A 23,404-nucleotide genomic window follows, 5' to 3' on the forward strand; every position below is an offset into this window, starting at 1 on the left:
CTAACAAACTCCTGGCTTCCCATCCTAGTTTTATAAATTCACTGACAGCTTTCTTGATAATTAGCCTCCAACTCCCCCCCCCCAGGCTGCTTAAAGGTGTACCTGTAGAAGAACACTGTGCATTTACCTAAAAACACGTTGTGGGCACACAAATACATTTTCAATAATACGCCACATGCTATGAAGTTAGTATTGACTGCAAATTCTTCCCCCATATGTGGACATGTACATATGTACACAGCGGTAAATGTGCTTACAACTATTTAATGCACAAAGCAGCCACGAATCTAAGGGATCTGACAAAAAAGCATTTTCCTGCTGCCACAACTCAATCTTAAAGGCATGGGTTATCAGTAGCAAGCCATCAGTTTTGTCACAATGAACACACACATATACTCAGGCTCTGCATTAGAAAATAGGGGATGTGAGATCTGGATGAGTGCAGAAGATATTAACATCTGAATATGCTTGAGCTGTTTCTGCCCAACGTTGCGTATCTACAACAGGGCCCAAATGTGTAGACTTGTGGGCCGGACAGAAATGGGTTAATGCTTGTCAGTGCATGCCATCATCCAAGTCAGGGAAATACAAAACCAAGCACCACATGAAAAAGCAGCTGTTGAAACCATACTTCCTCCCCCAAAGAATGACAAGATAGTGCCAATTCTCCATGGCGTTTGTTCACAGGTGACACAGAGCTACTCCCAAGATCTAAGCATCCCAAGTCTTACCATCTATCCCATGCTGCATTGCTCAACAGACATGTGCTAAAGTGCTACTGGGCTCCCCACAGAACCCTTCCTGGTGCTCACCCAGCCTATATCTGGATAGTAATGGTCATGCTGGCTCACCTTTATGAGGTCACACTGCCTACTAGCCAATTACAACCCTGGGGGGAGGAGCTTAGCAAATTAAATCTACAAATCCATAGGTATGAAGAACAAAGGTCACTTTACTGACTTAAAAAGCTAAGAACCTGTAAGTTGTCTGAAAGAAATGCACCTGAGCTACACCTCCAGTAGATCAATAGATTCCTCAAAGAAATACCCAACTGATTCAGTGCTTTGCCTAGCCCTGAGAGACAATGGTTAACAGTTCCTTTTTCTTCTCTTACCGTCTCAATGAGTTTCCGGTTCTCTATTAGCTGCCTTTTGTCCTTAATCTCATTGGACGCAACCCACGTCTTGATCTGGTCCCTCAATCTCTGGAGAAGAAGAAGAAAGGGTGAATGAAAGGCTGATGGTGCAAGATATGTTAGGCAAAAGACTGCCCTTAGATTTTTCACTTGCATAAATGAAGACTAGTAGTTTAGAGCAGGGGTGTCCAAACTTTTTGGCAGGAGGGCCACATCATCTCTCTGACACTGTGTCAGGGGCCGGGGAAAAAAAAGAATTAATTTACATTTAAAATTTAAATAAATTTACATAAATCAATATATTAGAGATGGAACTTATATGAATGAATGAAGGTCTTGCAATAGCTCAAGGCCTATAAAAGGTCTTGCACAAAGCAAGGCCAGCCTTCCTTCACTGCTGCTACTGCATTACAGATGTGAAACAGCAAGCAGTGGAGGGAGCCCTCGTCCCACAGCTCACGCAAGAGGTTGAACAATCGCCCTCACGCTGAGAGCAGCTGTGCTGGGTCAGCACTGGCTCCAGCAAGTCTCTCGAGGGCCAGAGGCTCATTGAAGACTGGGGGCTCCCCGTGGGCCAGATTGGGAGTTCCCGAGGGCCACACGTGGCCCCTTGCCAGGGTTTGGGCACACCTGGTTTAGAGCAAAAGAAAGGGGTGAGATGGATGGTTTGTTACAGCAAATGGTAGAAACAAGGAGATTTGATGCCTCCATACTTTCCTGCTTCACAGACATCGACTCTTTAACACCAAGGCCCCACTCTTCCCCATTACCTATATGCAGGGGGCCTGGTCTCCAGGGGAGCACAACCTCTGCTCTCAACCAACAGGAAATACCTAATAGAACCTAATTTCCCATCTCTCTTTGTTCTATCTGCTCTCTCAGAGAGCTCTGGAGTCCTGGACTTATTTATTATTTTAGAGATTTATATCCCGCCTTTCTATTCAAACAAGAACACCCAAGGTGGCTCACAATTAAGAACAAATTAAAAACAAAGAATATACATATATAAAAGACATTTAAAAAAATAAAATCCCTCTTCCAATCCCTCTTGCTATAACCAGACAATTCCCCCTCTTATTCCAAAAACTGTTAACAAATTAAACCTGAAATCAGTCCTGGCAGACATTTACCTGGAGTTTTTTTATCTCCTTTTTCAGATCGGCTTCATATTTCTCCTTCTGGTTGGCGTTTGCTGCATTGTGGAGCTGTACCATCAAGAACGAGATAAGCAGAGTGTGATACAAGCTGAGGCTCAGATGGGGGAGGGAAGAAAAGAGAAATCTAACTGGAGAAACAAAACTGGGGAGGTTAAGAAATCCAACAAAAGGGAGAAATAAAAATCTCTGTGGACAAAGTACAAAATAAAATAAAGGGAGCTGGGGAGCTGGCTAGAGATGGAACTCAGAGGCTGGGACAGGACTCAGGGGAGAAAGGAAAGATTGCAGCAACCCTCACCTTCTGCCAGATATCTTCAAATTGCTCCACGCCTTCCGACACCTTTTTCAAACACCGATCAATCTCACCTAGGATTGTAAGGAGAGAAAAATAGCTACTTAGAACAATCACAAAAACTACTTCTCCAGTTTAGCCTCCTCTCCCCCGGAACAGGCTCGCCTCTCATTGCTGCCTTTGCTTTATTAATCTACTAGGCCCACTGTCACCCAGAGAAGACCAAACCCCTCCCACCCCCTTATCAGAAAAGAGGGGGGGAACCCCAAAACAAGTTCTCTATAATGTCCCCCAAAGGTCAGAGATTGGTTCCCCTTTGCTTAACTCCACCATTACCAGGCACTACTTCCAAACCACTCCAACTAGACCCCACCCTCTGCTAGAAGATCCAGAAGTCCCAGCTCTCCCTCACCTGTTCTGATCAACAGCCCCACCCTCTTTTCCAAAGAGCCTCACTGCCCAGCCTATATTCTCAGCATGAGAGCCGAGTACACATAGATTGCCTTACCTTGTAACTTCCTCTTATCTGCCATGTTTCCTTCACTATAGAGGCGCTCTCTTCATACTTTATAGAGCGTCGATGCTTTGAGATGAACAAGGAGAGACAAGGGTTAGAAGTTCATGCAACAGCAGAGCTACTGCCCCTAGTGGAAAGGGTTAAAAGGGGAAAAATAGTAAGGAGGATAAATAAGACATGAGATTACAGTGGCCATCTCTCTCTTTTAATTGAAAGGGGCTTGCTGACTTCAACACCTGGGTATCAGGTAGGGCTTTCTCCATCACTGTGCTTCAACAACAGGAAAAGCATTTCCAGAGAGGTAAAATGTGAGGAATTAAGGCTGTCAATTTCTTTTCCTAGCAGACTTTCTGACCTTTTAACAACTGTGTGACAGGCAGAAAGTTTAGCTGGTGAAGCTTTTACTAGTGCGCACATGAAGTAAGCATTAATGCTTACTACATCTTATTCCAACCATCAGAGCTGCTAAAATTCTGCCATGCAGCTGTTAAAGGCACAGGAGCCCTAACAGAACAAAGTAATCTCTGATGGGACAGGTTTAGACAGGGGAGTGATCTATTATTTTTTCCATCCAGTCTCCCCCATTTTTATCCACTGCTCTCTCTTCAGGACTTCTCAGACTGCAAGTCTTGATACAAAACACTTTTGTTCCAACTTTCCTGTCTCTACCTGTCCATAGTGCCTAGAGTAGGGTGAGCTACAATTCTGATAACAGAAATAGGGAAAGTATAGTGGGAAAAGCCAGATTTAACTCAGTAATGCCAGCTAGTCTGGGGGGGGGAATGCCCCCTTTCCGGGAGCCAATTAGATCACAGCCAACATCCCCAGAGCAGAGAAGGCCCCAGACCTTCTGGCTACATGCATGAAAGGATGTCTTCTAATGGAATGTTTTCTATTCATTTCATAAATTGCATTTTTTATCAGCATTATTAAATGATGGCCAGAAAGTGCAGTTGCCCTTAGGAGATTTGGAGCAATCTAAACAAATGTTTTTTTGTTGTTGGTCTGAAGATGAAAATGAACTAGATGCCCAAGCTAGAAAGAAAGGAATCCTCCTTGCAATTTTATTTGAAAGTATCTCTGGGGCACATTTACTACTGGAGAAGAAGATAACTTTCTGGTCAGGCAAGCAGAGTGGTGTATTTCTACACTGCAATTATTCAGCAGTGTGACTTTAACAGGGGGATAACTCTAGTGCCTTTCAGGGAAGGCAGTATAACTTGAACTTACCTAGTGGCCCCTGGGCGCTTGCTGTCTGCCTCTCTTCAGCCAGGTTCCTGTACAGCTGAGGAAAGCACATGACTAGTAGGGGGAAAGTGCCCCACTTTCTTCTTCTTCTTCTCCTCCTCCTCCCCAACCCACCTGCCCACCATCCCAGAAAGCATGCTGGGAAAGTCAGAGAACCAGCTATAAAGGCAAGTAGTGGGCAAACCTGAAATGCCAGGAAAATCAGGCACAAAACAGAGTGTAAGTGTTTGCAGGTAACTAAGTATAGGATTTACAGAGGGAAGAAATAGCCTCCCACCTCCCAAACAATGTGGGTGACCTGGGAACCCTTTCTACCACCACCACCACCACCCCCCACTATATGACTGCCAACTTTTTTTCCTGGTAGGGCTCCAGTGCCTTTAACAGCTGTAGGCCAAAGAGAAATTCAACTGAAGTTTTCCCCATCTGTGCCAAGAAAGCTTCACCTGCCAAATTTCTTCTTGTTGAGCAGTATAAAGGAACAGGACACCTGCTAGAAAGAAAGATGGTAACTCTACTATTATGAGTCTAGGCTTGTGAACAGTGGCTTGCCTGTAGAGATGGAGAAATTACTCCATGCAAGCACAAAGAGAAGCTGGCTTCTCTCCCCATTCCCCCAATATATCTGCCCCAAATAACTTACTGGTATGCCTAGGAAAGAGTGGGAGGGGAGAACGAAATACCATGGACTTCTTTGCATTGCCGAACTAATCTCCACTCTCTTTCCAAATCACCCCAGAGTCTGGGTTCCCACTTCATCTTCTTAGTGCACCAGTTTTCATTCCCTTCCTACTCTGAGAACACAGAAACTCTAGCTGCCTCTAGTATATGCATGCCCTGGCCTAAATGAAGTCATAGAATCATGAGGTAGTCAAGTGGACTTACTGCTTCAGCTGGTTCCCTATTGGAAAACAATTTCTGGCAACCAAAAAAGAAACTAGCATGCCAAGAAGATGCATACTCTGCTCTCTGTCATGCTAGTTTTCTTATCTGAAGTTAAAAAAAAAATTTAATCGGGGAACATTAAAAATGGTGTTTCCACTTGCAGTCTAAAGTGGTACAGTTCAATCCATCCCCTCCATCTGCAGCATATATGGACCAAGTCTAGCTTATAAGACTCCATTACATTCCCAGAGGTAAGCACTGGCCTACTGATACAATGTGGTGGTTTTAAAGTTTTCTGATTTCTGGAAACTCTTGCCAAATCAACCTGGCTGCTGAAGAACTGCTATAAAGGATTCTGGGGCAGGTTCTATACTGCCCAATCAGTTGGTACAGAGCACTGGCTTCCTCATCATCCTGTGAGAGCATGACCTAAGTAGAACACGCTCAACGCTCACTTGTCTTGCAGGGAAGTTTGTTTACCATTGCTAAATTTTCACCAAGGAAACCCTGATAGGCTTCTGAAACACAGACTAAATACCAATTTAAGGTAGGCAAGTTACATCTTTATTAACTGTGCAACACTGCTTATTCTGAGCCAGGGTGGGCTGATTTAAACAAAGCCTGTTTAAATGAATCATTAAGAAAAATACTTGATTTAAATCAAGTTTGGAACTTCCTAATTTATTTCCTTGACAAACAGGCATGTTAATTGGTTTCCATAGCAATTACATCACTTTTTGCAACTACAGAATATAGAGCCTTTACATTATGTAGGAGCAACATCTACAACTTCCTATCATGCAACCCACACACCTCTGCACTATATACAGCAAACTGTTACCCTGCGCATGCCAGATCTCATCTGATCTCGGAAGCTAAGCAGGGTCAGGCCTGGTTAGTACTTGGATGGGAGACCGCCTGGCAATCCTGGGTGCTGTAGGCTTATACCATAGTCTTTCGAGGCTGAAGGTTGCCAACCAGAAATGGTATTTCCTTAGGGGAGAAACTGTGAAATTCAGGTTTCAGTTTAGTTCTCCATGTATGTATGCAATGAAGCTAAACATGATAACATACTTGAAAACGTAAATCCCCAGAACTTTCTAGAGGCAAGGGCTGATAGCCACTGATCAGAGCAGTGGTTTTTTTATTATTATTGTCCAAGGTTTTTGGTTGAAAGCATGAATATTCATAATTAGAACAATACTAAATGCAATATATGGTCTATTATGGTATGCATATAATACTTGATGTCAAATATATGTTTATTATGTTGATGCTATTTATAGAGCATCATCAGTTAGCATGGCACTTTTTAAAGTACTTGAGGACAAGTCCCTCCCCCAAGGAACTAATGATCTAAAATCCCTATGTTTCTGCCCTATTCTGTTATTTTGCAAGGTAAAACTGGCTTTAACTTAATGTGTTTGGTAGAAGGTCATTGATTCAGTTTTAATGTATTATGAACATAGAACAAAATAATTTTATTACATATACTTTAAGCCAAGTTAGGTTTAAAGCATACTTGGGTACTGAAGTTTTGTTTTGTTATGAAATGCTTAAAAATCAGATAAACAAAAATGCATATTTTTATCTACGCCAGTGGTTCCCAAACTGGTGGGCCACGATCCACCAGGGGAACAAGAAATTAGCCATTCTCCCTTAAGGGGAGTGACCAGGGAATGGGTCCCTGACGGCACCACAGCTAACACAGTGCCGCGGGGAGCCAGGGGCATGTATACATACCTGGGGAGTCATGAAACCTCCTGGAGACTCCCCTCTGCGAGCCTCCCCGCTGTAGCACTGAGCTTAGATTGCTCATCAGAGCTGATTTGCGGTTGGAGCTACATAGTGCTGCAGCGGAGAGGCTCGTGGCGGGGGCTGTGAGACTTCAGGAGGCTTCACAACCCCCCCCCCTACATTTACAGGGGGCACCACAATCGCCTCAGTGCCATTGCGGCCACTGCCCCACTGCTGCCCCACCCCCTGCAACAACTTAGTGCAGTCCCAAAATCTGAGTAAGACTTTGAGAACTATTGATCTATCCTGAGCAGAAGAGAGTAACCAAAATGATTACTGGGCTGGGGCACCTCCCTTATGAGGAAAGGCTGCAGTGTTTGGGAGTCTTCAGTCTAGCAACAGGGAGCCTGGGGGAGGATTCGACTTATAAAATTATGCATGGGATGGATACAGGGATATTCTTTTCCCTCTCACACAACACCAGAACCAGGGGAAATCCACTAAAATTGAGTTAGAAAAAAAACACAAGGAAATAGAAAACAAAAGAAAATACCGAGCATGTAATTAATCTGTGGAACTCCTTGCAACAGGATGTGATGATGGCATCTGGTCTAGATGCCTTTAAAAGGGAATTGGACAAATTTATGGAGGGAAAGTCCATCAGAGGTTACAAGCCATGAGAAGTAGGCTATCTCTGGCTATCTCCAGGTGTGGGGAGTACAGGATACAAGTATCTTGTCTTGTGTGCTCCCTGAGGCATCTGGTGGGCCACTGTGAGATATAGGAAGCTGGACTAGATGAGCCTTTGGCCTGATCCAGTGAGGCTCTTCTTATGTTCTTATAAGCCCAGATTCAGGCTTTCTAGTGCAAAACCAGATTTTCTTTCAATATATGGAAGTGGGCAAGGGATGGGGAGGACTGAAGAAAAACAGCTCAAAAGTATGAAATTTCATAGGAAAAATGGAGAAAACATCTTGAAAAGGTCACAATTTGTCTACAAGGTATAGGGATGAGAAGGCAGCCCGCGTATTTCTAGCATCTGATCACCGATTAAAGGAGAGTGTGGGAAAGGCTGGACCATAGGCCTCACCCAAAAAAACAATAATTATAAAGGGAGGAGTGAAGAAGAGCAAGCCAGACAGAAGCTGCCTAACTTCCTTGCAAAGTAAATAGGAAAAGAATAACCAAACCAAGAAGTGTCTGACCATGAAGCGTGCTCCAAAGTTTGTTCCGGGTGTTAGAAACACTGTGCAAAGCACTGAGGCTTCATTGAGGTAGTTACTGCAGAAGGCAGGCATATGTGGGGTATATTTACAGCCTGATCCTATGCTTGTTTATTTAGAAGTTAGGCTTTGTACAGTGGGACTTACTGCCCAGTAAGCAGGTGTCCGGCTGCTGGGATGCTGCCCCAGTGACTGTTGGCCACTGCAGGTGCCCTGAAAACATGGTCTAGTACAGGGGTCTCCAAACCCTGGCCCGGGGGCCAGATGCGGCCCGCGGCGAGCCTCTATTCAGCCCGTGGCCAGCCTCTTGTCCCCTGAAAACCTCTGGCCCACTTGGCCAAACATGACTGGAACTATGCTCTGGTTGTGTCTGGAGGGTGTTCAAGGGCCAGAGAGGTTGAATGAATGATCTCATTCATTCACTTATTCATTCATCTAAGTTCCATCGCTTATTTAAATAAATTTTATATTTAAATTTTTCCGGCCCTCAACACCATGCCAGATATCTGATGCAGCCCTCTGGCCAAAAAGTTTGGAGACCCCTGGTCTAGTATTATAACAGCTATCAGCTTCAGTTATGTGCTTGTGGTCACACGATTCACAGAAACTCAAGTGCAAGATGCTCTACAACCCCAGCCAGATCTACATCCCAGTACTTATCCACATAATCTTGTAAAATGCACCCTTGACCACATTTTCTACTTTACACAGAGCCAGTGTACTATAGTGTATCAGAGTTTTTAACTAAGATCAGGTAGACCTGGATTGAAATCTCTGCTCCTCAGTCATTAGGCCCACTCAGTGCTCTTTGGCCAGTTGCTTTCTCTAAGCCTAACCTACCACACAGGCTTAAACGGGGTGGGATACCATATATGCTATCCTTGTACGAGGAAAGAGGAGATAAAAATGTAATATGCTGATGACACCCAGCTCTATCTCTCCTTTCCTCCAGACTCCAGGGTGGCGGTTGAGGGCCTGGAGCGCTTTCTGGAAGCAGTGAGGATCTGGATGGGGGCTAATAAGCTGAAATTAAATCCGGATAAGACAGAGGCTCTACTGGTTCGGAAATCCTCGATGCAGGTGCTGGACTATCAGCTTGCTCTGAATGGGGTTGCACTCTCCCTGAAGGAGCAGGTCCGCAGCTTGGGGGTCCACCTGGACTCGCAGCTGCTCCTGGATTCCCAGGTGGCGGTTGTGGCTAGGGGGGCCTTCACTCAGCTTCGGCTGGTGCATCAGCTGCGGTCGTACTTGGATCTTGCAGACCTGGCCAAGGTGATCCATGCCACGGTGACATATTGTAACGCGCTTTATGTGGGGCTGCCCCTGAAGACGGTTTGGAAACTGCAATTAGTGCAGAATGCGGCGGCCTGTGTGGTCACTGGAGGTAGGCGGTTTGACTCTGTCAGCCCGCTTCTCCGGGGGCTGCATTGGCTGCCCCTTTGTTTCCGGGCCCAATTCAAGGTGCTGGTTTTGACCTTTAAAGCCCTATACTGCTCTGGGCCAGGGTATCTTAGAGATTGCCTACTTCCGTACAATCCGGCTCATCCTCTTAGGGCATCAGAGAAGGCCTTTTTACAAGTGCAGCCGCCTAGGGAGGTACGTGGGGCGGTGGCAAGAAATCGGGCCTTCTCAGTAGTGGCACCAACGTTATGGAACTCCCTTCCCCTTGACTTGAGAATGGCTCCCTCTCTTGAGACTTTTCAGTGAGGCCTGAAGACCTTTTTGTTTAAACAAGCTTTCTGAGTTAATGGCCTTTTTAACATCTTTTCTATATCTTTTAGTATTTTTACAGGCCTGATTCCTCTATGATTTGCTGCGTTTTGCTCTTTTTATCTGACTTTTTATCTGACTACTGTTTTTATGGTATCTGTTAATGTGTTTTAATAACGTTGTACCAACGTTATGGAACTCCCTTCCCCTTGACTTGAGAATGGCTCCCTCTCTTGAGACTTTTCGGCGAGGCCTGAAGACCCTTCTGTTTAAACAAGCCTTCTGAGTTCATGGCCTTTTAAACATCTTTTAGTATTTTTTACAGGCCTGATTCCTCTATGATCTGCTGCTTTATGCTCTTTTTATCTGACTACTGTTTTTATGGTATCTGTTAATGTGTTTTTAATATGTTTTTTATCTGTTGGTTAAATTATGTTTTTAATCTGTTTTTAACATGTTGTAAGCCGCCCTGGGTCCCTTTTAGGGAGAAGGGCGGGATATAAATAAAGTTTATTATTATTATTAGTTAATAATCCTCTCTCCTAGTACTCAGTCCTCACAGGATGGTATATATAGAGGAATTCTGCCAGTAGAGCACAAAGAAGAGACTAGATTGATGTGTGTGATAAACTTCCAGCACCAACTATAAATTACTAATTGCAGACCAAGATGACAAATGTAGAGAGATTTGTTTTACCACCCATCTCTCTATGGTGTTCAATTCTTTTTACCTGGTGTTAATTACCCTATATCTGGTAGAGTTCAAAGTATGATCAGTCCACAGCATGATTCCTTGCTTGAAACTACAGCCCTGCTTCTGAAACTGTAGATGGCTCAAGGGAAGACATGAGAATCCAGAATCTCCTTGTTCACAGCTCCATCTCTTAACCATGACACTACATCAACAGAAGCAGGGCTGTAGCCTAAACCAACACTCCACAGGACACTCCACAGGTGTCCAATCAAGACACCTCTGGTTCAAATCTTACCTCCACTGTGAACTCACTAGGTGCTTTTAAAAACGTCTTGCATCTGCAGTACAGAGGTGTTATTATCAAAGGTGGGAGGAGGGTATTTATAAGATTCTTTCAACACTGGGGCGGGGGGGGGCAGCAACCCAGCCTTAAAAAAACTAAAGAAAAATAAAACAAGATGTTAAGACATTCATAAAATGAGATAAGCTGAAGATGCCTTGATATGAGTCCTTTCAAAGTCTAGGGGGTGGCTGGTGGTGGTTTGGGCCAGGGTTTTCTCTGCAATTGTGCCTAGATTGTGGAATCAATCCTAAGAAACTTCCCCGGCTCCCTCAATTGCTGCCTTTGGGAAACTAACAAAAATCACTAAGTTCTACCAGGCTTATACCTTAGGTTTATGGTTGACTGAGCTTTTCATTTCAGTGGTTGTTTTCTTGTTTTGTGTTATTTTGCTGATTTTAGATTTGTCATTGTTTTGAAATGGTACACTGTCTGAGATTGGTTTGTTTTTTTTAAACAGAAAGGTAGTTGATATATATTTAAATTTTTAAAAACAAATAAAATGGGGATCGCTCCTAGGAGAAAAACAGCCTTGCCAATATTAAGTTCTTTTGGACTTATGATTTTAAAGCGCCACACAAGCTGTACTTGAATGGGGAAGCAGAAGGGTGCTATAACAATAACAAGCACTTTCACAAAATAGCAAGGGACGGGGAGAATTTACATTGATCATCACAACTGATGTCACAGGTACTGTCCAGTAATTACAAGGCACTTGAGCATGCAGTTTCCGCACTGTAATCACTACTGCAACTGATGCGCTATTGTGAGGGAAAGCATAACTGTCTAGAAAGGCCCCCATAGGAAACACTTTCACCAAACTATTCAAGATTAATACTACTGATAAATTTTATCTTCCAGTATTATCCAGCTTTCCAGAGATTAGTGACAGCTTTCTCATTAGGTTACAATGGTTCCCATAAGCTTGGAAATTCAATCCCACCTCAGTGGGTGCCCATGCTAAATCACCACCTCTCCTATCATTATCTATAAGATGGTATACCAAGGCTAACTATCAGACCATCTACTCTGATATCATCTATTCTAACTGGCACAGATTCTTCTAGCTCATGGAGATGGACGTTTCTCAATCCTGCTATCAGAGATGGTAGAGACCAAACAGGGTTTTATACATGCAAAGCCCCAAGATATACAGAGCTCAGACCACCAGAAGGTCCTCAATCCAGAGCCTATTACGCAGACATTCAGCCTATACATCACCACCTAGGTAAATGGTATAATATAAATAGATCTTACGGAACTGGAAAAAATATTTCACATCTAGGATAAAATATACCTTTAGGCATAAACCATGGAACGAAGCTGGGGGAAAAGTTTAGATTCTTGGGTACTGCATCTATTTTTAAGTGACTAGGTTATGAAGCTGCTCAGATTTTTCCAGCTGTGGTCTACTGTACATAGCTGCTATGATGATGAATTGAGGATTGTAAAGAACTTGCTACATTACAACCAAAGCTGTGAAGGTATTTAGCCACAGAATTGCGGTAATGGAGGAACTGATACTTGGTACAGAACCTCAGAGCTGATGTTTCATAAAAGGCAAGTTCCTAACCCTTAAGATTGCAAAGATGGGCTATCAATTATGTGAGTCAAAACTGATAAAATCTGAAAAGCCAGCATCATTTTACATCATAATTTGCTGCTTCATTCCTCTGCAAAGCATCTTTTCTCTACCTAGGATTACTAAAATCAGAATCAACTGGGGGAAATAAACAGAGACTCATTTGTTTACTTTGCACACATGTTGCAGAGTTACCCACAAACTCCTGCAGCAACACAGATTCTGATGTTACTAGTGGATTGTACTTACAAGAGATCCATCCCTGGCCAACATTAATAGATGTTTTCCAGCTACTCAACACCCATTTGGACAGTTTCTACAGATCTCCATAGAGACAGACTCCCCACTGCAACACAAGAACCCCACTATCCACACCATGGCTCTTATGAAAGCACCTGCTTTTGACAGAAAGTTCCTTGGTTTTTTGTAGGTGCTGTATCTTCAGTACATTAACATCACACATCCAAATGGGCCCAAGCAGTATACAAAAACACGCAAATTCCACTTCCCCGACTTGTCAGCCTATATGCAATGTTGCAGCAACCCTATATCCTGCTATAAGACATTACTTCAGCACCTCCCTAGATCCCACTGATCTCCCCAGAGAGTTATGAACCTCACGTCCTATAAGTGCAGATGCCATCTACAGACAGAACTGACTTTAGAAAGCTCCTGAGGGAGCAGGGCCTCAAGCAAGCACACCAGAATCAATTGCTGATCAGCTACTGTTGAGGCATAGTTACCTTTAGGAGATTTGGAGCAAAGATAGGGCAGGGGGGACTCCCTGCTCTATAATAGGTACAACAACAGCCTTTCCATTGGGGGTCTCAGAGGGCAGGTGCTGTTTGCTTGCTCATGAAAGTGGCCCTTCTCAAAAAGAGAGAGGGAGAAAAACCCTCTGCCATCTGCCCACTCTCTCTTTCTGGGTAGTGCAGCAGGGAGAATTGGGTCAGTGGGCACATACCCTATTACCCAAGCGGGCATGCTTGTGAGCAGAAACAACTGCTCATGCAAACAGCAGCTGCCCATCCTCTTTGTCACTCACCTGCACTCTCCCTCTGGGCAATGCAATGATGAGAGTTGGGCCCAATAGGACCAATCCTCCCTACTGCATAGGGATGACAAGCAAGCAAAAGTAGAAGATGCTCTTGTGAGTGCAGGGAAGTGAGTGGGAAGCAATATTGGCTGCTCCTTGCAAACCATCACTCCATTCTTTCTGCTGAAAGAGAAGGCGAGCAATCACACAGCAGCTGTTCCTGCGAAGAGTATCTCTTCCTCTCGCTTGCCTGCAGCCTCCCTCTGGACAGCAAGGCAGTATCCACATGGCCATACCATCCAGAGAGAAAGGAGGAGATGAGCCAAAGGAGGAGACGGACGCTGTTGCTACCCGCTGTGCATTCACCCTCTACCTCAGAGCAGGGAAACTTGGGGGAAAGATGGTTGCAAGAAGAGAGCGCCGGGGCTTCCGATTCTTCACACCTGCCGCCTCCCACAACAAAGTTACTGGGCAGCACAGACTGGGCTCCACAGGACCATCCTGAACAAGCAAGAAGTCATGTGCGCTCCTTTAGGGAGCCTGCTCACCTTTCCCCTCTGGGTGGCCCAGTATTGTGCACTGTGCTGGGTGGCACAGGGTACAGTATTGTGTCTACAGGGCCTGATCCCCCTTGTGCCACTGCCTGGGGGGAGGTCAGAGCACTGGTCCCGATCCTCGCATCACTGCTGGGTGTCGGGGACCCTGTGTGTCTGAGTGTTCCAGTGGTGGAGGTGCGGGTTGGGGCCTAGTGAGCCCAAGCCTTCCCACTGCCTTGAGTGGGTACCAGTGGGGCCCACACCCCCCTTCTCCGGGCAGCCCCCACAGAGAGTGCATGACCCCCACCTCTGCCCCCTGGCAGTGTGCAGTGTGAGGGGGGTCTGCACTGGCTGAAAGGGGGAGGGGGTCCCCCAAGGCATGGGGCTGAGGGACCCCCTCCATCCCTGCCCCATAACCTGGAACCCCCCTCACACCTCCCCTCTTGCACCCCAAGCTCCCACTATGGCCCCTGCAGGCAGCTACAGCCCTCAGCACTGGTCCCCTCACAGGACCCCTCTAGGCCTCAGGACCCCCAGAACACCCTCCCCCTTGTGCAGCCCTACAAGCCTCCCTTGGCCACGCCCCCTAGGGAGCCCCCGCAGGTACTGATTGGCCCCACCCCCAGGCTAAGCCCCGCCCCTTTCGCTCTCTCACCGGCGGCTCCGGGGTCTCCGGGTCTCTCTCTCTCTCTCTTTCCCTCTTACTCTCTCTCTCTCTCTCAGCCCCCCCTCTCGGGCTCCGCGGCATCCAAGATGGCGGTAGCCTCCCCGCTCTGCTTCCGTTCGTCCCGCCCGTCCCCGGCGCCCATTGGTTGCTGCGCCCGCCCCTCAAGGCTATCTCCGTTCCCATTGGATGTTGACGAAGGGTACGGAGGAGGGAAACAGGGGCGGGGAGGCCGCTCAGGCACAGCTGTCACTTAAGCGAAGCGGGGAGTCTATTGGTCAACTTCAGACGTCTGTCACGGCATCCTCGTGTCCGGATTGGGTGAAGAAGCGGGGCTACGTTCAGGGGGCGCGCCTTCCACTCCGCATAAAAACAACCCCTTGGGGCGGGTTTTGTGTCAGAGCGGGGAGTCTAATGGCTATTTAATGTGTCACTCAAACCGTACTTCTCGCTGATTGGCTCTCTTGTGAGAACTCGTGGACGCCGGAGGACTTATTGGACGACAGCGCCGCCCCTCAATCTCCTCCTGCTTGTTCATTGGCTGCCGCTTCCAAAGGGGCGGTGTAAACAGGGGCTGGCTTCCAATGAGCCCAAGAGAAACAAGCCTTCACATGTTGCCCTTCCATTGGAGCGCTGAACCTGCTCCTACCTTGCGCATTGGCTGAGACCCTCGGGGGCGGACTCGAACGCTGGAACCCGAGGGGCGCGGGGCGCAAGTGGGCGGAGGAGCCTTATTGGCCCGAGCGGCCTGCCCGTCACACCAGCACGGCCCAATGAGACCGCAGGAAATGACCTCACTGGCAGGTACTGTCCATGAATGGCCCCTGCAGAGCATCCTTTTCTAGGGAACCACAAATGATGGTCCAGCAGCCTTGGGGTGGGGGGAATTTTTGGGAGGCTCTTTATGGGAACTGAATTTTAAGTGCATACTTATTGCCAACTTTTAATCGACTTATATGATTTGATTTTTGTCCAATGTCATAAAAATTTTCCTGCTCGATGACATCACTTCTGGCCATGACATCACTTCTGGTGGGTCTCACCCCACTCTCAGGTGGGTCCCAGTGCTATGACGTTTGAGAACCACTGCACTAGACAGCTGCTGGACTACAGCATCACCAGCTACTAGCAACCCCCATTTGCTGCAGAGTAATAGCAGGGCTCTTGCTGCTCCTGCAGCATCAGCGGGCAGCACAGCCCCTCCCTCCCAAAGAGCGTGGAAGTTGGACTGTAGCAGATCATGTTGGCAACCTTCAGTCTCGAAAGACTCTGATATCGCGCTCTGAAAGGTGGTTCTGGCACAGCGTCTAGTGTGGCTGAAAAGGCCAATTCGGGAGTGACAATCCCTTCCACACCGGGAGCAAGTGCAGTCTGTCCCTGGTCTGTCTCCCTGGCTATGGGCCTTCCCTCTTTGCCTCAGTCTGTTGGCCAAGTGTCTCTTCAAACTGGGAAAGGCCATGCTGCACAGCCTGCCTCCAAGCGGGCCGCTCAGAGGCCAGGGTTTCCCACTTGTTGAGGTCCACTCCTAAGGCCTTCAGATCCCTCTTGCAGATGTCCTTGTATCGCAGTTGTGGTCTACCTGTAGGGCGCTTTCCTTGCACAAGTTCCCCATAGAGGAGATCCTTTGGGATCCGGCCATCGTCCATTCTCACGACATGACCGAGCCAACACAGGCGTCTCTGTTTCAGCAGTGCATACATGCTAGGGATTCCAGCAGAAGCCAAACACTAAAGCAGGGTCATACACCTTTACTAGGATCAACTACCAGCAGGAGCAGACAGGCTGCTTCATAGCCAACCTCAAAACAAGGGGAGGTTTGGCATGACAGAAGTCAGAAAAATACAGGACATTTAATGCAGAACAGTTTCAGGCAGAGGGTTGCTGGAACAAATGGACAAAAATGGCCAGTCTCCTTTTAGTTAAAAAAAAATTATATGAAATCCAACAGTTAACCAAACTTGATTCTAAGACTAATAGAAACAAACAGGTCTCACAGAGGTCTTTATATGTTAAGAAAGTTAGACACTCTTAGGGACCAGAAGATACTACAGACTACTGATCAGGGGTCTGCTTTTGGAACTGTAAGTTAGCATCTGCCTGGTCAGCCTCATGCTATCTACAGCCTTTTTGTCACCCTCCTTAAGGGGGGAAGGGGAAGAGCCTGGAATAAATAAAATTACTAGGAGTCAGAAGACCTTCTCTCCATACTGTACATTGTACTATTACTTAAATTCTAAGTTGCTCAGGGAGTCAGTCCTGGTTGAAGAGAGGAGTGGGTGTACATGTATATACAATACACATAAAAATGATAAAGTCTACATCTTACATAACCATTGAAGAAGGAACATTTTTATTACACTAGTTTTTGCTAGATACTGAGAATGATAAAATGTTCTTCCTGTTCAGCAGAGGCACTTAAATGGAACTCACAATGATATTCGTCGCGACTTAGATGCCACATTGACAATGTCTGACGATGTCCCCTTCGCAACTGCTTGTCCAGTGTTGTGGGATTCTTTTCAGCTTGTACAGCCTGAGGATGTGGACAGACTCCTCTGGAGTGTGAGGCCATCTGCCTGCCTGTTTGACCCTTGCCCAGCTTGGCTGATAAGAGCTGCCCGGGGTGGACTGGCTGAGTGGACGGGGAGGGTGGTCAACTCTTCCTTGATGGAGGGGACGTTGCCACTCGCTTTGAAACAGGCAGTGGTTCACCCCCTCCTGAAGAAGTCCTCCCTGGATTCCACTGTGTTGGATAACTACCGGCCAATATACAACATCCATTTCTGGGCAAGGTAATTGAGCGGGTGGTGGCGGCCCAACTCCAGAGGGTCTTGGATGAAGCGGATTAACTGGATCCTTTTCAATCTGGTTTCAGGCCGGGCTTTGGGACGGAAACTGCCTTGGTCGCCTTGGTGGATGACCTACGCCGGGGACTGGACAGGGGGAGTGCATCCCTGTTGGTCCTGCTGGACCTCTCAGCGGCTTTCAATACCATCGACCATGGTATCCTTCTGGGCTGATTGGCCGAGTTGGGAGTTGGAGGCACTGTTTTGCGCTGGTTCCGCTCCTACTTGGAGGATTGGTCCCAGATGGTGGTGCTGGGGGATGCCTGTTCGACACCCTGGCCTTTGAGGTGCGGGGTGCCGCAGGGTTCAATTCTGTCCCCCATGCTATTTAATATCTACATGAAACCGCTGGGAGAGGTCATCCGGGGGTTTGGAGTAGGGTGTCATCAATATGCTGATGACACCCAGCTCTATCTCTCCTTTCCTCCAGACTCCAGGGTGGTGGTTGAGGGCCTGGAGCACTGTCTGGAAGCAGTGAGGATCTGGATGGGGGCTAATAAGCTGAAATTAAATCCGGATAAGACAGAGGCTCTACTGGTTCGGAAATCCTCGATGCAGGTACTGGACTATCGGCTTGCTCTGAATGGGGTTGCACTCCCTCTGAAGGAGCAGGTCCGCAGCTTGGGGGTCCACCTGGATTCGCAGCTGCTCCTGGATTCCCAGGTGGCGGCTGTGGCTAGGGGGGCCTTCACTCAGCTTCAGCTGGTGCGCCAGCTGCGGCTGTACTTGGATCGTGCAGACCTGGCCACGGTGATCCATGCCACGGTGACATCAAGGTTAGATTATTGTAACGCGCTTTATGTGGGGCTGCCCCGAAGACGGTTCGGAAACTGCAATTAGTGCAGAATGCGGCGGCCTGTGTGGTCACTGGAGCTAGGCAGTTTGACTCTGTCAGCCCGCTTCTCCGGGGGCTGCATTGGCTGCCCATTCGTTTCCGGGCCCAATTCAAGGTGCTGGTTTTGACCTTTAAAGCCCTATACTGCTCTGGGCCAGGGTATCTTAGAGATCGCCTACTTCCTTACAATCTGGCTTGTCCTCTTAGGTCATCAGAGAAGGCCTTTTTACAAGTGCAGTTGCCTAAGGAGGTACGTGGGGCGGCTGCAAGAAATAGGGCCTTCTCAGTAGTTGCACCAATGCTATGGAACTCCCTTCCCCTTGACTTGAGAATGGCTCCCTCTCTTGAGACTTTTCGGCGAGGCCTGAAGACCCTTCTGTTTAAACAAGCCTTCTGAGTTCATGGCCTTTTTAACATCTTTTAGTATTTTTTACAGGCCTGATTCCTCTATGATCTGCTGCTTTATGCTCTTTTTATCTGACTTTTTATCTGACTACTGTTTTTATGGTATCTGTTAATGTGTTTTAATAACGTTTTTATTCGCTGTTAAATTATGTTTTTAATCTGTTTTTATCATGTTGTAAGCCGCCCTGGGTCCCTTTCAGGGAGAAGGGCGGGATATAAATAAAGTTTATTATTATTATATTATTATTATTATTATCTTTCCTAGTCCTCCTACTTGAGACAGTGAGGAGTGAACGAGGGAACTTCTTCATGCAAACTATGTATTAGTCACTGAGCTCTTGCCTCTCTCCTTGTTCCTTTGCTTTAAGAAACTGAGATGCAAGCTAGAATAACCTGACAAATACAAAGGCAGAACCAAAACATCTTGTAGCACCAAAGTAAAGTGACCCAAAAGAGCTGTTGCTGCTTTTAATTTCTTGATCATGACTAGCAAAGTGAACAAAAAGTTCAGGAATCTCCTTTGCACCCCTCCCAGCAAGTGAGAATCATGTCAACAGAAAAATGATTTTTTTTTATTATGCCTGTTACTTACTAGAGATTGATCTATTTAATACAATATTCACAAAATAAATTTTAACCCCTTGAAAAGAAAAAAATGGCTTACATTCTTGTGGTCAGCAAGATGTTGCTGTTAGCAACCCAGAAATGGACCAAGCTGCAACTATGCAAACAATGGTCTGCTCTTGGAGAACAAAAAAAAAAAAAAAGCCAATACTTTTAGAACTGAAGACCCCATTGGACTTTTAGCCCAGTCTAAAAAGCTTAGAGAAGTAGCGTAAGCAGAGAATGGTACAGAATGAATTCCTGGACACTCAAAGATTGAAATTCCCACACAAAAGGGAAACTGAGTCACACTCTCATAGGCTCAAAAGGAGTTACTTTTCATATGAAAAGCCACAGATTAGAGACAAATGAGCTTCACACTACAACTGTTAACACAGCATCCCAGCTGTTCCCTTCTCACTCCAAGACTCTCTGTCCCCGAGTTTGCCTTAGAACTTAAGAGTTTGGGGCATTTGGTGGGCCGCTGTGAGATACAGGAAGCTGGACTAGATGGGCCTATGGCCTGATCCAGTGGGGCTGTTCTTATGTTCTAACCCCCCCCCCCCCCAGTTTTTTTCCCCCTAGGTCATAGAAAGAAACTCTGGTATCCTGCATCCAGTATGTGTTTTCTTGCCTAGCCTACTCCTGTAGTGAAAACTGGAATTCAGTTACCTTCACTTTCCCTACAACAACCATTCCTTTATTCACACTTTCTTGAAGCTGCATAACTACACATTCTCCCATACATGCACATTTGAAGCAGTTTGAAATTGCAGTTCCACTCTCTCCTCTAAAGGAGTTACTGCATGAGGTTGGCATTACATTACTTAGTGCCTTAGCAAATCTTGACATCATTCTACACTTACTCTCAACTCTTCTCCAAGCACAGACCTTTCATTAAAATCACATGGCAAACTTTAACCTACTTGTGTGGGATGACAGGCACATGAGCTGTAATTGAGGAATTCCTCTGAACACCAGATCCTGGGATAAGGTGAACAGTTAGTTGTCAGAATGGTTTTCCTTGCTGCATTGCTTTAAGAACACCAGACATTATTCTTTCTAAGATTTATAAGTTGTTGAAATTTGAAATGAAAGATGAACAGGGAGAATGTATGATTCAGTGGGTTAAAAATGTGGGTCATGAGCTTTCTGTGGAAAAATGGGAGAAATTATGGATAAAGCATAACAAATTTACTGTAGATACTCGCCTATAAGGCGAAAAATTTCTTCCCAGAAAAGCAGCCAGAATCATTGCCCTGCCTTATCTCCGGGGCAGGCAAGCAGTGCGGGTGGGGGGGGAGGTGAGTGAGCCAGCCAATCACTATTGTGGGAGAGAGGGAGCAAGTGATCTTCTGCAGGAGGAGGCTGTGCAGGCTGGGGCTGCTGCTGAGTGTTCACAGCTGCCTGTGGGTGTGGTGCAGGTGTGCTCCTTCAGGCTGTTGCCCAGCTGCAGAAGCTTCAAGCACAGGGCAGGGCAGGGCAATTGCCACCGCAGCCATCAGCAGCCCCCCTCGCTCAGCACCAGTGCCCACGGAGGCATCTCTGGAGCGGCACCCAAGACAGAGCAGGAGACAATGAGCTGTGTGTGGGAGGGGGCGTCTGAGCAGGGAGAAGCAGTCATTTGAAACTGCTGAGTCCATCTCCTCTTTCCTTCTTGTTCCCCCTTCCTACTGTATTTAAACTTCAAGCACTCCATTGGAGAGCCCAACTTGCTAACCCCCTTCCCATCTCCCCACAGATGAAGTTGGACAGGGTGAGGAAGGGGGGAGAGTGATCTTTTTAAGGAGAGAGAGAGAGAGAGAGAGAGAGAGAGGCAGCCTGCAGAAGGCTGTGTCTTTGTTTCTCAAGCCATTGAAAGGGTTAAGTCCATCTCCTCTTTCCTTCTTGTTTTTGCCCCCTCCCCCTTATTGAATCCAAGCTTTAAACTCTCTGTTTCGAAGCTGAGGCTTGCTAGCCCCTCTCCCCGTAATCATTCACCACTGATGAAGTTGTACTGGGGGGAAGAGGAAGAGTTAACTTTTATAAAAGGAAAAGTTTGTGAGTGTGTGAGAGAGAGAGAGCACTTAAAACAGTTAAGGCTACAATCCTAGCCTCACTTTCATGGGAGTAAGCCCCACTGACTATTAAGGGACTTGCTTCTGAATAGGCGTGCCTAGGATTGGGCTCCCAGTCTATTCCCTCCTCTTGCTTTCCTCTCCACCTCTCCCCTTACTGTATACAGTCACACTTCAGTCTCTCCTTTGCAAACCCCCTTGCTAACCTCATTTCCCCCATCCTCACCAATGAAGTTGGACTGGAGGGGAAAAGTCCCTGCATTTGTGTGTGGGGGGGGAGCATCTGTGAGAGAGAGAGAGAAGCAATCTCCCTGTGTGTGTGTCCTTTTCACTGGAAGAGTCCTAGAGACCTTGCAAAAATGCAAAACACAGGAAAAGCAGAGTGTAGAATTTAAAGTAGAATTATTCTGCAGCAACAGGTATTTTAGCCAGAGATCTTAGCTGCATGCTGGCAGGAGCTAGGAAGCACTTGCAACAGCTGCTTATGTAGTAAGCTTTTAGGAGAGCATGCTTGCTTCTGCAATATCCCCCTGCCAGGACCTCCACAGGAGGTCCGGAGGCGCTGCTGCCCTTCCTCCACAGAGGGTCTACTTCCAAGTAAATCAGGTGCAACTATGTGCAGCTGCACTTGCTCAGTCACTCCTTGTTGCTTGTCTCTCTACCGTGAACTGAACTGCACACTCCCAGTTGTGTGTTCTACGTAGAGCCTTTGGCTTAAGGCATCAGGCACTTTAAAGGAGAATTTCATTAATGGTTCTACTGGTATGCTGTTTCCAATGTACTTAGAGCCCAATCCTAGGCTTGTCTACTCAGAAGTAAGTCCCATTAAAGTCAATGAGGCTTACTCCCAGGAAAGTGTGGATGGGATTGTGGCCTTACTCTGATAGTGTTTACAAATGGTTGTTGAGAGAACAATTTAAGAATTAGTGAATAAAAATGTATCTTATGATCTATGAGATAGATCATAGTTTTTAATAAATTAGAGACTATTTTTAATAGTGTTTTTGCTATACTATGAATACATACTATATAGTATACATACTATGTATACATAGTAAATATAGTATGTATACTATACATAGTATGTATACATAGTAAATATAGTATGTATACTATACATACTATGTATACATAGTATAGCAAAAACAGTATTAAAAATAGTGTATGTATGTATACTTACTATGTATGTATACACGTATGTATAGATGTATATAGTCCAGCTGTATTTTGTATATATTTTGTATGTGCATCTGTATGTCCAGATGTACAAAGTCCAGCTGAAATGTCTGCATGACTTCCTCTTTGCCGACGATGCAGCTGTCACTACCCACTCTGCCAAAGATCTCCAGCAGCTCATGGATCGTTTTAGCAAGGCCTGCCAAGATTTTGGACTGACGATCAGCCTGAAGAAAACACAGGTCATGGTTCAGGATGTGGACTCACCTCCCTGCATTACAATCTCTGCGCACGAACTGGAGGTTGTTCATGACTTTGTGTACCTTGGCTCAACGATCTCCGACACTCTTTCTCTCGATATCGAGCTAAACAAACGCATCGGTAAAGCAGCTACCATGTTTTACAGACTCACAAAGAGAGTCTGGTCCAACAAGAAGCTGACGGAACATACCAAGACCCAGGTCTACAGAGTTTGCGTCCTGAGTACACTTCTGTACTGCAGCGAGTCATGGACTCTTCGCTCACAACAGGAGAGGAAACTGAACGCTTTCCACATGCGCTGCCTCCGACGCATTCTCGGCATCACCTGGCAGGACAAAGTTCCAAACAATACAGTCCTGGAATGTGCTGGAATCCCTAGCATGTATGCACTGCTGAAACAGAGACGCCTGCGTTGGCTCGGTCATGTTGTGAGAATGGATGATGGCCGGATCCCAAAGGATCTCC

General features: G+C 46.2%; 1 protein-coding gene across 3 annotated transcripts in view; it reads right to left on the reverse strand.

Moving 5' to 3' along the window:
• The window catches only part of CNOT3 (CCR4-NOT transcription complex subunit 3), a 32,687-nt gene extending 17,850 nt beyond the window's left edge, over positions 1–14,837 (reverse strand). Inside the window, exons 1-6 of one of the 3 annotated variants that reach the window (XM_066630959.1) lie at positions 14,748–14,836; positions 4,332–4,386; positions 3,093–3,167; positions 2,591–2,658; positions 2,266–2,340; positions 1,115–1,204 (exon numbers count right to left, since the gene is read on the reverse strand). In XM_066630959.1, coding sequence (XP_066487056.1) covers positions 1,115–1,204; positions 2,266–2,340; positions 2,591–2,658; positions 3,093–3,117 — 258 coding nt within the window. In that variant the 5' untranslated portion in view covers positions 3,118–3,167; positions 4,332–4,386; positions 14,748–14,836. Of the gene's footprint in view, positions 1–1,114; positions 1,205–2,265; positions 2,341–2,590; positions 2,659–3,092; positions 3,168–4,331; positions 4,387–14,747 lie in introns of all 3 variants that reach the window. The other 2 variants (XM_066630960.1, XM_066630961.1) reach the window with 2 other exon arrangements.
• Between the last annotated feature and the right edge of the window lie 8,567 nt (positions 14,838–23,404).

The sequence above is a fragment of the Tiliqua scincoides genome, chromosome 5, assembly GCF_035046505.1.
Source record: "Tiliqua scincoides isolate rTilSci1 chromosome 5, rTilSci1.hap2, whole genome shotgun sequence".
Classification (NCBI taxonomy): Eukaryota; Metazoa; Chordata; class Lepidosauria; order Squamata; family Scincidae; genus Tiliqua; species Tiliqua scincoides.